This window comes from Naegleria fowleri (genome assembly GCF_008403515.1).
Source record: "Naegleria fowleri strain ATCC 30894 chromosome Unknown tig43, whole genome shotgun sequence".
NCBI lineage: Eukaryota > Heterolobosea > Eutetramitea > Acrasida > Naegleriidae > Naegleria > Naegleria fowleri.
Genome location: NW_025407975.1, coordinates 633,354 through 646,283, shown reverse-complemented (window position 1 = coordinate 646,283; position 12,930 = coordinate 633,354). Strand labels below are relative to the sequence as shown.

The 12,930-nt window shown below is 36.4% G+C and overlaps 7 protein-coding genes across 7 annotated transcripts; 3 read left to right on the top strand and 4 right to left on the bottom strand.

Moving 5' to 3' along the window:
* Positions 1–8: 8 nt before the first annotated feature.
* On the bottom strand, positions 9–3,657 carry FDP41_005276 (uncharacterized protein; the record flags this gene model as incomplete). The annotated part of the gene is made up of 4 exons (XM_044708783.1): positions 9–864; positions 919–3,425; positions 3,484–3,545; positions 3,618–3,657. 4 exons carry the CDS (start codon positions 3,655–3,657, stop codon positions 9–11), a joined length of 3,465 nt encoding a protein of 1,154 aa, XP_044560662.1.
* Positions 3,658–3,922: 265 nt separating this feature from the next.
* FDP41_005275 (uncharacterized protein) lies at positions 3,923–4,807 on the top strand (the record flags this gene model as incomplete). The annotated part of the gene is made up of 1 exon (XM_044708782.1): positions 3,923–4,807. The coding sequence occupies one exon, from the start codon at positions 3,923–3,925 to the stop codon at positions 4,805–4,807; it is 885 nt and encodes a 294-aa protein (XP_044560661.1).
* Positions 4,808–4,919: 112 nt separating this feature from the next.
* On the bottom strand, positions 4,920–6,254 carry FDP41_005274 (uncharacterized protein; the record flags this gene model as incomplete). Its single annotated transcript, XM_044708781.1, has 1 exon — positions 4,920–6,254. One exon carries the CDS (start codon positions 6,252–6,254, stop codon positions 4,920–4,922), a length of 1,335 nt encoding a protein of 444 aa, XP_044560660.1.
* Positions 6,255–6,554: 300 nt separating this feature from the next.
* FDP41_005273 (uncharacterized protein) lies at positions 6,555–7,114 on the top strand (the record flags this gene model as incomplete). The annotated part of the gene is made up of 2 exons (XM_044708780.1): positions 6,555–6,804; positions 6,852–7,114. 2 exons carry the CDS (start codon positions 6,555–6,557, stop codon positions 7,112–7,114), a joined length of 513 nt encoding a protein of 170 aa, XP_044560659.1.
* Positions 7,115–7,227: 113 nt separating this feature from the next.
* On the bottom strand, positions 7,228–10,242 carry FDP41_005272 (uncharacterized protein; the record flags this gene model as incomplete). The annotated part of the gene is made up of 4 exons (XM_044708779.1): positions 7,228–7,859; positions 7,938–9,285; positions 9,889–10,067; positions 10,203–10,242. The coding sequence occupies 4 exons, from the start codon at positions 10,240–10,242 to the stop codon at positions 7,228–7,230; spliced, it is 2,199 nt and encodes a 732-aa protein (XP_044560658.1).
* A 181-nt stretch (positions 10,243–10,423) lies between these two features.
* Positions 10,424–12,163, bottom strand: FDP41_005271 (uncharacterized protein; the record flags this gene model as incomplete). Its single annotated transcript, XM_044708778.1, has 1 exon — positions 10,424–12,163. The coding sequence occupies one exon, from the start codon at positions 12,161–12,163 to the stop codon at positions 10,424–10,426; it is 1,740 nt and encodes a 579-aa protein (XP_044560657.1).
* A 248-nt stretch (positions 12,164–12,411) lies between these two features.
* Positions 12,412–12,924, top strand: FDP41_005270 (uncharacterized protein; the record flags this gene model as incomplete). The annotated part of the gene is made up of 3 exons (XM_044708777.1): positions 12,412–12,510; positions 12,658–12,673; positions 12,806–12,924. The coding sequence occupies 3 exons, from the start codon at positions 12,412–12,414 to the stop codon at positions 12,922–12,924; spliced, it is 234 nt and encodes a 77-aa protein (XP_044560656.1).
* Between the last annotated feature and the right edge of the window lie 6 nt (positions 12,925–12,930).

The following is a 12,930-nucleotide window of genomic DNA, read 5'->3' as shown; positions in this document are numbered from 1 at the left end:
GAATTATGTCACTTTACTTCTGACTTTTTAATGTAGATTTGAATCAGTTTTTGTTGTTCCACAGACAATCGTTTAAGGTAAGGATCAAAACTTTCTCCAAGAGCAAAATGCAAGTCTACCATTAAATACACGACCGATTTTCTGATATCCACATTGGAATGTTTGAATGCTTCATACACGCCAGGCAGTATACTCGGTACATGAGTCAGTAATATTTGTGGAGATATTTGTTTGATCAATTTGGTCATTATTCGCAAACCTCCCAAGAGTTGTTGTTCCTTTTCGCTATTGTTGATAATTTGTGGCTTAATGAGCTCGAGTGTTTTTTGAGGATCCATAGATTCTATGAATTGTTCGGCAACTCTTTCTGCGGTCCTCTGAACTGCTGGAACTTTATCATTGAATTTTTCCATAATTTTTCTAAAGGTGATGTCTGCAAATTTGGTGCAATGTTCGTTCTGATATCTCAGTAGTGCTGCCACGCTTAACAGTGCCTTCTCTCTCACTATTTCATCCTCATCGAAAAATAAATCAAACAAGTAGAAAATGAGCTTGGCAAAAGATATTTGCCACATCGATTCTGACGGAGGTTTTTGTCTAGCAATTTCTGTAATGTCAAACAGGCATCGATATACTTGATGAGGATCATTGTCAATTTTATATTTGGCAATGGCAGTTAGGCATGCAGAAAGCTCATCTAAAGATTCTCGTTCATTCTTTAACTCTTGAGCGGTTGATATTTTGTACTTTTCAATTCTGGAAGGTATTGCATTTTCAACAACCTTAATGTTAACGGTGTTTGGAGATTTTGTTGATAGGGGTGATGACACGTTAGAACTTGGTTGAGTGGATTTCTTCGATACACTGTTGCAATAACAAGTGAATGAGATTCTTCATACATTCTAAAGTAATACTTACATGGTTAGTGTGTGCTCAAAATCTGGAATCCTTTCACGTAATAAATTTTTGATTGGATTTTGCTCTAAAGAAGGTAATGAAAGCATTTGTTCCAAAAATATATGAGGATGAATGGAATAAAGTGAAATCATAATACTGGTTAGAGCTGCTTCACAAGGTTTCGATGTATTCACCTGTATAAGGGCAATAATTTTCTTGATACTCGATCTCATGTGGCCAGGATAGCTCAGGTACGCAGAACTGCCTTGCACGATGTGCATTAGAAACTCTAAGCAAGCGACTCTGACTCTTGAATGATAGGTATCCACAATCTTGAATATTCTTGGAAGTAAAATATCTCCAGAGTAAGAACTGGCAATCTTTGTTAACAGCTGCTCAGATAATAACTTGGTCTTTTCCTCTGTCAAAAGCAAGAATAATTTCGACAAGATACGTTCCAAGTAAGGTTCTACGCAATCTGGCAACTTGTCAATGAGCAGCACGAATGATGTTAAAGCCTTCTCAACAACTTTTAGGTGTGTGTCTGACAGTCTATCAATGTATAAATTAATTACTTGAAGGAATGTGCTCTTCACTTCAGAAATTCTGTCAGAGTCAATAATTGTTTCCAATTTTTCGAGTACTTGAACTTTAGACTTCCAATCCAAGTTTTTAGATTCTCTCAAAATGGAAGTGACAGATTCCATCGTAGGTGAATCTAAAGATGTGTCCATTGGGTCATTTGTTGATTTGTCCAAAGCTCCCGCTTCAAATGATTTCGATAATCGCACAGAGGAAGATGGGCTTTTTTGAGAGGAGGAGTTTCCTCTTGGTGATGAGGGAGATAATGGGGATGTAGAGTTTCGTGTCATGGCCTTAATTTGAAGTGATGATGTTTTCTTTGGAGAGGGTGGATACGTTCCAGATAAAGGCAGTGTCGGAATGTTCGGTTTGATATGATTCTTAGGCTCTTGTACTACAACAGGATCTGTTTTGGTGATTTTTCGGGTAATCACAGATTTTGTTCTTCTCAAAGTAGACGCTGATGAGACATAAGATGACACAGAGGTGCCACTTACAACACTGGATGTTGTGGATCTTGGTGAAATTTGTCCTGACCGTGTATCGTCTGATGAATTGAGCTTTTTTTGCATGTTTGGGTCAAGCTCAATATATAATTTGTACGCTTTGTCAGGAAAAGCATCTTTCAAAGCAAAGTATGCTTGTCTACCTGCTTGTCTGGCACTTGCGCTTGCATCGTTAATGGCAGCTTTAACGGCTTTCGAAATATCATCAATAGTCTTTGTTAAAATTGTCGAGTCGACATGCTGTAATATCAGCACCATGTATTCGGCGCATCTGGCTCTCATTGTGGCATGAGATTTTGGATCTACAAGCTTTTCAACTATGAACATGATACTTCTATTAAGCTTGGCATGCGTGATCAAGGTTCGAATACACATATTGATAGAGTCTGAAATAACCTGTACCGTCACCACAGTACTCTTGAGAATTATTGGAACAAAATAATCCGAGAGAGGTTCGAATCTTGATCCCATTGTTTTCGCAAGTAGATTAAGAAGCATACAACTTTCTTTAACAATCGTTGATCGTAAGTCTAAAAGATTTTTAGAAAGAGACTCTCGAATGCGAGAAAATTCTGTAATAAATCCAGGAAAATCTGTAGCTCCTCCATGAACTAGTCCTCTTAGACGCCGTATGCAATTCAGTCTCTTCTTCCAATCAACGTTTTTCATATCCTCCAATATTTCTATACTCACTTCCATTTCTCTTGGAAGATCGCTCTCTTTGATATATACAGGCTGAACATCGTTCTCTTCTCCGTCCCCTTCATTAGTTGCAACAGAACTTGGTCTTCCAGAGGTGGCTCCAATAGTGTGAATCGTATGTCTTGTTGATTTGTTTTTAGTAGGGCTTTTTAAAGTTTTTGGTTTTAATGGAACCAAATTTTCGGAATCTACCATTATTTCACTAGCTCTATCTTCGATTGCCTTAAGTTGAGGAGTTCTTAATTTATAATTTCCCAATTCTTGTAATAAATCTACACCGACATATCTATAAATTTCACAAATTGCCATAACTGCTGCATCCCTCACACTTTGCGTAGAATCGTCCAAAAGTGAGACAATATCTGGAAGGTATTTCAAAAACATAATATTTTTTGGTCCAAATGTTTGTAATATTTGTATAAATATTAAACATATTCCTTCTCTCACTTTCCAACTTTTGTGAATAAATCCCTCTCGAATAGCATCCAAAATTTCTTTTGATGAATAGTGTTTAGTAATCATAATAACCGCCTCAAATGCTTTATCCCTTACTGAATTCTTTGCATCTCCAAACCTTTCTACAAGTAAATTCAAAAAGTCTGAAAAGAAAGGTTGAAATATTTTTGCGTCGATATGTTCCAAAAATGTACAAAGAAATGTAAGGGCTGCCTCACATACTTTGTAATTGTTATCTTTGAGAGAGGGCCGAATTGTATCCATAACTGCAGGTATATCATCCTAATCATTATTTGCAACAATAGTTTTAGAGTTTATAGCGAGAGTGAACTGAACCTACCAATGCAATATCAAGCATGGATTGTGTTAGCGAATTTAATCCTTGAATTCTCTCTTGAGGGTCTGTTGGAGGTACCCGAATGTTAATCATTCAAATAAACAACAATAGCAATATTCAAAAACTGATATAGTTACCTTTGGTTTGTATCTGTTCCAGTAGAGGAGCAATGTTCATTTCTCAAGATTTTCAATGATGTAGGAGGATGATATGTCTATTTCAATAGATTGTTATAATTTTGCAGTTCCGTTGATTTTTGGGTTTGATCCGTTGACTTGTACAACAAGAATGATGATGATGACGATGTATTCAATTCACTGATTCCAAATCAATGTTCGTTAATTCACGTGATGATGTTTTTTTTTCCTTGGATTCGCGCCAAAAATCTAAAAGGCGGCATTTATGGCCGTTATCAATTTGTAGAAGAACACATTTTTGAAAAATGTCCACACTGGATCTCTCAGCCATTAACAACGGAAGACTTTACTTTGATATTGATGATATCATGGCGAGTGAGGAACGGGTGGCTGTTGTGTTCAACTTTACAATTCCGAATATTGGAAAATATATTAAAACAGCAACCGCTCTACAGAAAGAACATTTGAAACAACATCAACTTTTGAGTACGAGTAGCAACAACAATACAAATCATTATCATGGTAATGATGAGGAGGAATCTGTAGCCGAGTCATCCGATTCGGAAGATGAAACCAACAAGAGCAATACATTATTTGAAGAAAAATATATTATTGAGAGGTCTACGAAAGTGGAGGTTCCTTTCTGGTTAGCCTATGTGTGTGGTAGTCAGGGATATGTGGAAGTTGAGGTTCCGAGAGTTTTTGCTGATTTGAATTATGTGACTTCGAATTTTGAAAAGGCTTCTCTCTCGAAAGTGAATCGATACTTTTATGAATTTGGCTCTGCTTTGTTTAAATTAATGGCTGATATTGCAATTAATTTGAAAAGAGATCAAGAATTAGAGGCTCTGTATATACAACGAAGGTCAACACTGATTGAAACACTGGTTCATCGATTTAAATTGTTTTTGAGACAAGCATACCGAGCAAGTAATGAAAGCAGTAGTTCCAGTTTCCTCACCGAACAGTATGCAGAATTCAAATCAAAACTTTGCAGTAGTGAACTAAGCATTCTTCAAATGATTCAAACAGATGAGACGAACTTTGTGGAATGGAAACATAAATCTTTAGGAACGTACAAGCTCCAATATCAAAAGAATTACATTAGCTCTACAGATAGAGATCGCGATAGTGATGATGACAACGACACAAATTCTAACTCGTCTGATAAGAGAAGAAGAAACAGATAGAAGAAGAACATACATAATACAAGAAATTATTTATTATTCAACATAGAGTTGTTCTACAAATTTCCAATAATTCAAATTTGAACGCAACACAGCCCTCAAACATCTCGTGTCCTTAATACTCAATCTGCAGATTTAATCCAAGCTTCAAATCAGAAACTAGAGGTCCATAAGTATTATCAATGGGTGTCGTATTGGCAATTGAGACGCCCATTGTCATTTTGTCATTATTCCAGAATCGTTTCTTCTCCAACATACAAGCAATGCCCTTTTCGGTATCAACTCTGAACTTGACAGCATAATCCTCTGCTTGAGGAGGTGAAATACATTCCAATCCAACACCTAATTCTGCCTTCAAGTTGGTACTATTATATCGTAGCTGAGCACTAGCAGCAATTCCATACAACTTGGAGAGCTGTGTGGTGAAAGAAAGATGAATATGACCCAATAAGCTTCCATTCAATACAATGGCCGTCTTTTTGTGTGAAAGTGGAGAAATAATTCCCAATCGAGCTGCATATGTTAAATTACCTGGAATAAAATCTCTAGCCAGAATGCTGCCACCCAAATCAACAGTGACATTTTTGGATCTATAAGCTCTGTACAAACCTAACAATGCGGTGGTTGAGGAATCCGAAGTAAAGGATTGGAAAATATCTGTATGACCACGCTTTGACTTGATGCTAAAGAGAGTGTCATTGATCCAGCCTTTACCAGTTGATGAATTGCTTATCAGATTTGGAAGTCTCATTTCGTGTTGAATAACATAAGGAGCAAGTCCAAGTTTAAGACACATTGAAAATGTTGTGTCAGGATAAAGGTGTGCTCTAATATCCAGAGGTGATGCCATTATTCTTCTGACAAGTTCATTTCTTCTCTCTATTGGGCCAAATAATGATTCCACATTGTGAGCGAGAATGGATGACACTAAAAATTGTTTCACTGTGGAAAGTCTTCGGAGCATAAATGTAAAATTCTTCAATCCTTCATCATGAAATCTCAAAGGAATAATCATCTGATATGGTGATTGATTACTTGTATCAGGTAAATCACGTTTTACTTGACGATCAAAACCACCCTCCTCTTCCAATTGTAAATAGGGTATATATTGTTCCTGTTGAAAAGCATTTGTAGGAATATTATTTGCTCCCATCGATGATGATTTCATCACAATTTTCAATCCATCAAGTCCACTTAAATATTTTGAAAAGGGACTTTCGGACAAGGTACCACCACCAGCTGCTGAATTATCATAAATGGCCGTTTGCTCATCTCTCATTGTAAAATTGAGAATACTATCGGCCCAATAATCCACAAATCTATACCGTCCTGGATAGTAATATTCTGATGAATCTTCGGAGGAGGAAGAAATGGACGATGATACGCCTTCATGCGTCATCGTCGTCGACGTTTGAGAGGATGAAAAAGCCTTATTATTGAGAGAAGACATTTTTTTGAACATGTCTTTCCATTCGTTTTCGTATCTTTTTCTTGTCCATCTAAAACCATTTCTGTCCATCCCTCACCATAAATCCCACCAGACCAATCAACGATCTACACGATAGGTTACCGATTCCATGCATCCGTGACTCTTGGAATCTCCTTCGATCAAAATATTCTCACCTTTTATTTGCCAAAGGAGTGCCATTTTCATTCCTCTTCCATATTAAATTAATCAATTTTTCAAAAAAAATTCATTCACCGTCGTTTTCGTGTGCTTGACTGACTCTCTCAAAAGAATTTAAACACCATGACGCTTTCCCTCGAACTCAAAATACCTCCTCTGCTTGTCCTCACTCTCTGTTTGTTACTGCAGTACGCTTTAAGTGTTTATGTGAGCCCGTTCTTGATGGCCAATTCGTCTTCTTCTTCTTCTTCTTCATGGGATTCGTTTTCACAGTTCCTTGCGATACGGATTGGATTGATGACGGTTGTGATGGGAATTGGAATACTTATTGCTTGGTTAGGAGTGAGAGCTTTTCATCAATCAAAAACAACAGGTATGTCCTTTCGTGAGACCTTTTGATCAAAGTTTTCACACGAAAAGTGAATCCATTAAATCCGTCACAAGCATCTTCATTGGTTTCACATGGAATTTTTGAATACACGAGAAATCCAATGTATGTGGGAATGAGTTTGGTTGCTTTTGGTGTTTCCTTGTTCTTGTTGGATCCTTTGGCTTTTCTGTGTGTTCCATTGTTTTCCATGTATTTAAATTATTACCAAATTATTCCTGAAGAAAGAGAATTAAGGAAAATATTTGGAAAGGAATTTGAGGAATACATGATCCGAGTAAGACGATGGATTTAAAAAATTGTATTGTATGCATTATTGTATTATTTGACGATTTTACAAAATTTCCAATTTAAGAAATTTTGAAAATAGAACGTTTTGATCAGTTGAACAGAAAAAAGTAAAAATTTTTAATATTTCCAATCTCGTTCTGTCGCTGGATTACTTGGTTCATAGGATCCCAAATATGCCTTATGTGCTTTCGTTCGTTGATGTTTCATTAATTCTTGCTCTTCTCGCTCCTCTAGTTCCTTGAGTGAAAGTCCATCAATGTTAAATGGGCAAAGATTACATTCATTTCCTTCGTTGAGAGCTAGATCCCATTTATCATGCATTCCCATTTCTGTACGATAGTAAAACGATCGATCGAATAATCTCAGTAAAAACTTGTCATGTTTGCCATCCATGTCTTGATGGAAATAGTTTGGATTCATGCTGTCAACTTTCAAGTAAAAATCATCCACATCAGCATGTGAGTGAAATGATATAAATTCATTGTTAGGAAACTCTTTTTGGAAAAATTGGGAATCAAAAACGAGTCGCATGTCACTAAAACCTAATTGTTCAATTCTTTCTAGAAACCTTGAAATACTTCCGAGTTGTTTAGTGTTTGAAAAAAGTCCAATAAATGTTAAAATGTCATTCACAAAATGTTGATGATTGCATGTTTGGAGATTGTAAATTTGAGTTCCATTCCACAAGACGCAAATTTGTGCAATTTTTCGAAGTAATCTCGAAATATTCTTTTCACCCTCAATTTTCACTATAAATTCAACCATTCATTGAAAAATTCACCATGTTCATTGGAACTGTTTCATTGTTCATACTGTTTAGTACTTACTTAATTGTATAAAATGGCATTGTGGGCTCACTCTGTATTTACATGAAATGGAAGGATAAACGAGTGAATGTTCTCCCCACTCTAAAAACCAATCTCCAATGAAAAGTCCAGTTCTAAACAATGTGTATGGCCTTAATCGTGAATCTGTTTTCATATCAAAAACGTGTGACCTTTCGAAAGGAAATATGACAAGTTGAATGAAAAGGTATGGTTTGGTGGAATGATGATCAATACTTGATGATCGAAATAATTTTTGGGTTTTTCCAAAACTTGCAGTGGGGCTAATTCCTTCACCAAATAAATAATGATTGGAAGATGAATTTTGAGAAGAGGATGAGCCACCACTTGTCAATGGAGTATTTGATGCATGACAGGAATTTCCAAGTACTCCCAAGGCATTTAAATTTTCAGAAATGTCTTTCAGAGCTTGCACAAAACGTTTTTCGACGTCTTCGTTCACTTCTCGTGAATGTTGACTTGACATGGGCGATCGTTTCATGAGTGCATTCTTTTCAACGTTTGACAAAACAGTTTGATAATTAAAAAAGTAGCAATACATGAAACAATCGACAAGTGACAATGTGTGTGCCAACAATCGTTTTTCATGTGTGGACATGTCTGGACAGCTTTTCACTTTTTTCATGCAATTCGACAAACACAATTTTTCAAGACTTGTCAATTGTGACACGCTCTGTGGCAACACCACCATTACTTCATCCAAAATTCCACCCGTTGTAGTGATAGTTCTTGTATTTTGTGGAGGAAGTGACGAAAATCCATAATTGTTCGAAGCTCTACTTCCAACTGAATTATTCATCGACGAGTCAGCAAGTGATCTACTTCGTGCTGAAATGAGTGGAAACGCTTGCTCCAATCTTCTTAGAACCAATCGAAACACTCGTAACGAGAAGGAATTGTCATCTGTGAAAATATCTGGTCGATGACTCTGCACAAAATATCCTTCATTAAGATTCTCAAAAGAACTCTCCTTCTTACTCAAAATACATCGATTTTTAAAATCTGATCCCATTAAAAGACTTCGAATACTCTCATCACTTCCATCTTCACAATGTAATAAATCTCCAATCACTTCACATTCATTCAGACTGCTAAATAAATTAGCATTTCCTTGTTTTTTCGAGGAGGATGAAAGAAGTGAAGGATGGTTTTGTGAATATCGATCTGGATCACTTGAGGTGGTTTGTGAACTCAACACAAAAGCAGAGTCTGAAGAAGATAAAGCTTGATTAAAGGATCTCATTTGATAATGTTGATCGAGTTTGAGTTGATCCAGATGTTGTTCGATGAGAGTGGCTTCATTGAGTGGAATTTTGAGTGATGTTAAATCCTATCATTCGGAATGGAAACAGTTCATCATGAATGCATTTAGTAAATGATGAGGATGATGAATATACAGTATGACATTCACAATGACAAATTCACGATTAAAAGAGTATGAAATTTTCACAAACACATGGCATTGTAAAGAAATATTGACAATCCGGTTCAATTCACATTTGAAAACATCATCATTCATGGTCAGAACATGTTCAAGTCAATCCATTAAGAGAACACAACAATTTGTGTGATAATAATGATTATACAATGGATATTACGTGATAATAGTGATTGTCCAATGGAGTGTTGTGTTGGTCATGACACCATTTGATTATAATGTCATGAAATGTGCACAAAGATTATATTTTTTGTAATCGCGCGCAAGTGTTTGGACACACGTGAACATTGTTAGAGATGATCATCATGATGATGATGAAGAAACAACAAACGATTGATGTGGTTGTGGTTAGAGAGATTTGATGAACAGTAGATATCGTCAAAAATAGATTTCAATAAAATTCATAATATCACAAATTCATAGTATCACAATTCATAATAGAGCATGAAAGATGTCCAAAACATGTCAACAGATGAATGAGAATGATGAACCTACGTTTTTCGAAAAGTACAATAAAGACTTTCCATCCCATTCTTCTTCTTTTAATTTCTCAATGGTGCTTGGACTCACTCCTTCAATGGTCTGTAACCAAACGCTAAATAAAACAACATCCCAATCTTTGATAGGAATGATGGTTGGATCGCAGTCGTAATCAGAGAATTGTGAACGCACTCCTGGAAGTGTTGAAGAGATAGAGCCCGATGGATGTACAACATGATGATGATGTTTGGCAAGTGACAGAAATGAGAGTGAATGTGGATTGAATACGCAAAATAAGTATTGATCGAATCGAATGAATCTCCTCTTACCTTTACTTTTAGTTTTAAAGATGCGTTTTAGGAAGGACATTTTTTTACGGCAGGTGACAGTAACTGTTTTTCAAAGAACCTTTCCTTCTCCGAAGAGTTGGAGCCAAATCATCACAAGCAACTATCTGGACGGTGTCAACCGCCATCTCCAGTAAGAAATCTTCAATTTGAAAAGGGTGAATTGTTGATTTAAGGAATCTAACGCATTTCCGTTTCGTTGTTTACTTTTTCTTTCCAAACATCTTGGAAAACATGGAAGACTTTTTAGCACTTTCTGCTGCCTCTACATTGGCCTCATTGAGGGTGAGTGTAATCTTTCGAGCCTTCTCCAATAAGGAACGAACTAATTTCTCATCTGCAATCTTTTCTTCGGAGGAAGATTCATCAATTTTGATAAAGTAGGAAGCATCTTGTTTTGCCAATGCAAGAGAGGTTGCTGCAGCCAGCATGTCTCTATTGGGTTTTTCTCCTTCCTTAGCAGAGTGTTTTTGTTTCAAGCAGAGAGCTAATTGTAGACTAATTTGTGCAATATTTTTGTGATTTGGTGTGTTTGTGTAGATGGCATCAAACAGTTGAGCGGCTTGTGTGTAGAATTGTTCACATTCTCGATATCTTCCAAGCATGAATAGGCATGTTCCCATGTTGCTAAGAGTGACTCCTAATTCTTCACCGAAATATGATGTTCCATACGCGTTATTGACAATTAGACCTTCTTCTCCTAATTTTTCTCCAATAACAGGCCCTCCAGTAAACATGTGGAACGCTTCAGTAAAGTATACCAAAGACTGTTCATATTTTCCCATGTCGTGATACATGAGTCCCATGTTATTCAGCACAATCACATGCAATCTATTGGCAATGGTGTTTTTGGATTCTGGAGTTTTGGTGTCCATATTCTTTTCCTTCATTTTTGCTTTCATTTCCTCAAACACCTTCAATGCGTAATTATAACTTTCTAAGGCAAGAGTTATTTGCTTTGAATTTGAGTAGCATTGAGCAATATTATTTCTTGTAATTGCATGATGAATTCTTTGATCATTCGAATTCAAGGGGTCGACTGATTCTCCGAAATTGTTTGTTTCAGCCATAGCCGAATTCTCAGTTGGTGACTTCTTTTCCAACTCTTCAAGAGCTAGTACAAGCTTTCCTCTTTCAGTAGCGCTTCTTTCAAACCATTTGGTTGCTGTGAAAAAATCCTTTCTATTTTCCATGAAATACAGTCCAACGTTATTGTAAAGTGTACCTCTCCACAGTTGAAGCTCCAATCGTTTTCTCTCTACATCACTAGGTAGAACGTTATTGAGATAGGCATAATATTGATCATATAATTGTTCAGCTTGAGTGTAAAATTTCATAGAATCCTTCGATGTATAGACAAGTGGAGCTGCTGTTCCAGTCGATGATGATGGAGCCTTCAATCCAAGCTTTGCAAGTGTCGGAGCAACAATACCAGATTTTGCCATGTATCTGAGTGTCTCTGCAAAATTGTTCAATCCAACAGCAAGTGCTAAAAGATTCTCAACCGTATCAAGTGGATCATTATTTTTAATGTCCCTGTTTAACATGTGATATTTATCATAAATGATGAAGGCTTTGATAAATAACTCATAACTCTTGAGGTACTGTTTGTTTTCAAATTCAGTAAACCCTTCTTTAAATAAATTTTTGGCCTGTTTAATCTCTTTATCTTGTTGCTGAATTGTCGGCGACTGTTGCGATGCATCATCGAGCTGATAATTTAATAAAGTTGAAAAATTCAAACGTCGTTCCTCTCCGAGAAGACAAAAATTCATTAAATTAGTTCTTCCATTCCGAACATTGAATAAGTTATAATAATAATTGGAGTTTGGAGTTTTACATGCAAACAATGATGGTGATGACCATGCAAAAGATCCTCTCAGACCAATAGTGGAGCTTCTCGTCATCGAGGAGAAGAAAGCTCTCTGACTCACTGAACTCATTTTTTCTTTTCAGAAATCTTCTTTTACATATTTAAGAAAATATATGATGCATGCCAATTTTTTCAAGCGAATTGAAAATTCATCTACAATTTGTGAACCCTCAATGAAGATGACTCAGGTTGTTCAATTATTGATTGAGGATTCTTTTATTTCGGCACCAAGATTTCGAAAATAGGAGCCTCAAGTACTAGAAAAAAACTACCAAAAAAGAATCTCTTACAAAGTCAACCAACAATCACCCGAAAAAAATGCTCAGCAGAATCTTGAGAAGCGCAAAGAGAGTCTTGCCAAGAAGAGGACACGATGCTCACCATGGTGAGGAGCATGGTCATCATCATCATCACGAGGTACGTTCAGGGTCTTGAAATTTCATTGTGGATGAATTTTGAGAATCCTTTCGGTGTTGTTTATTTACTACATGCTATTGTTCAAATGTTATTCTTGGATGATATTCTCTTTTGGATTGATATTGGTTGATATCATTTAAACTCTAGTTGGTCATGTTTACCAGTAAGTATTATTTCCTCCTCTCTAAAGTGTTTTGGATTATTAATCCTTGAAACATCGTTTTTTGTTACCTGCATCAACACTTTGGTCAACCAATAATATAAATATCATCACATGTTTGCGCGTCTTCAACAGATGGCCCACCAAAGAAATCTACCGTCCTTGGAATGATGGCTTTCATGATGGGAGGCCCAATTACTTTCACCTTCTTGTGGTGGTGGACCTATGTGGGAAGCAAACTCTCCCAAAAGTAAATTTTT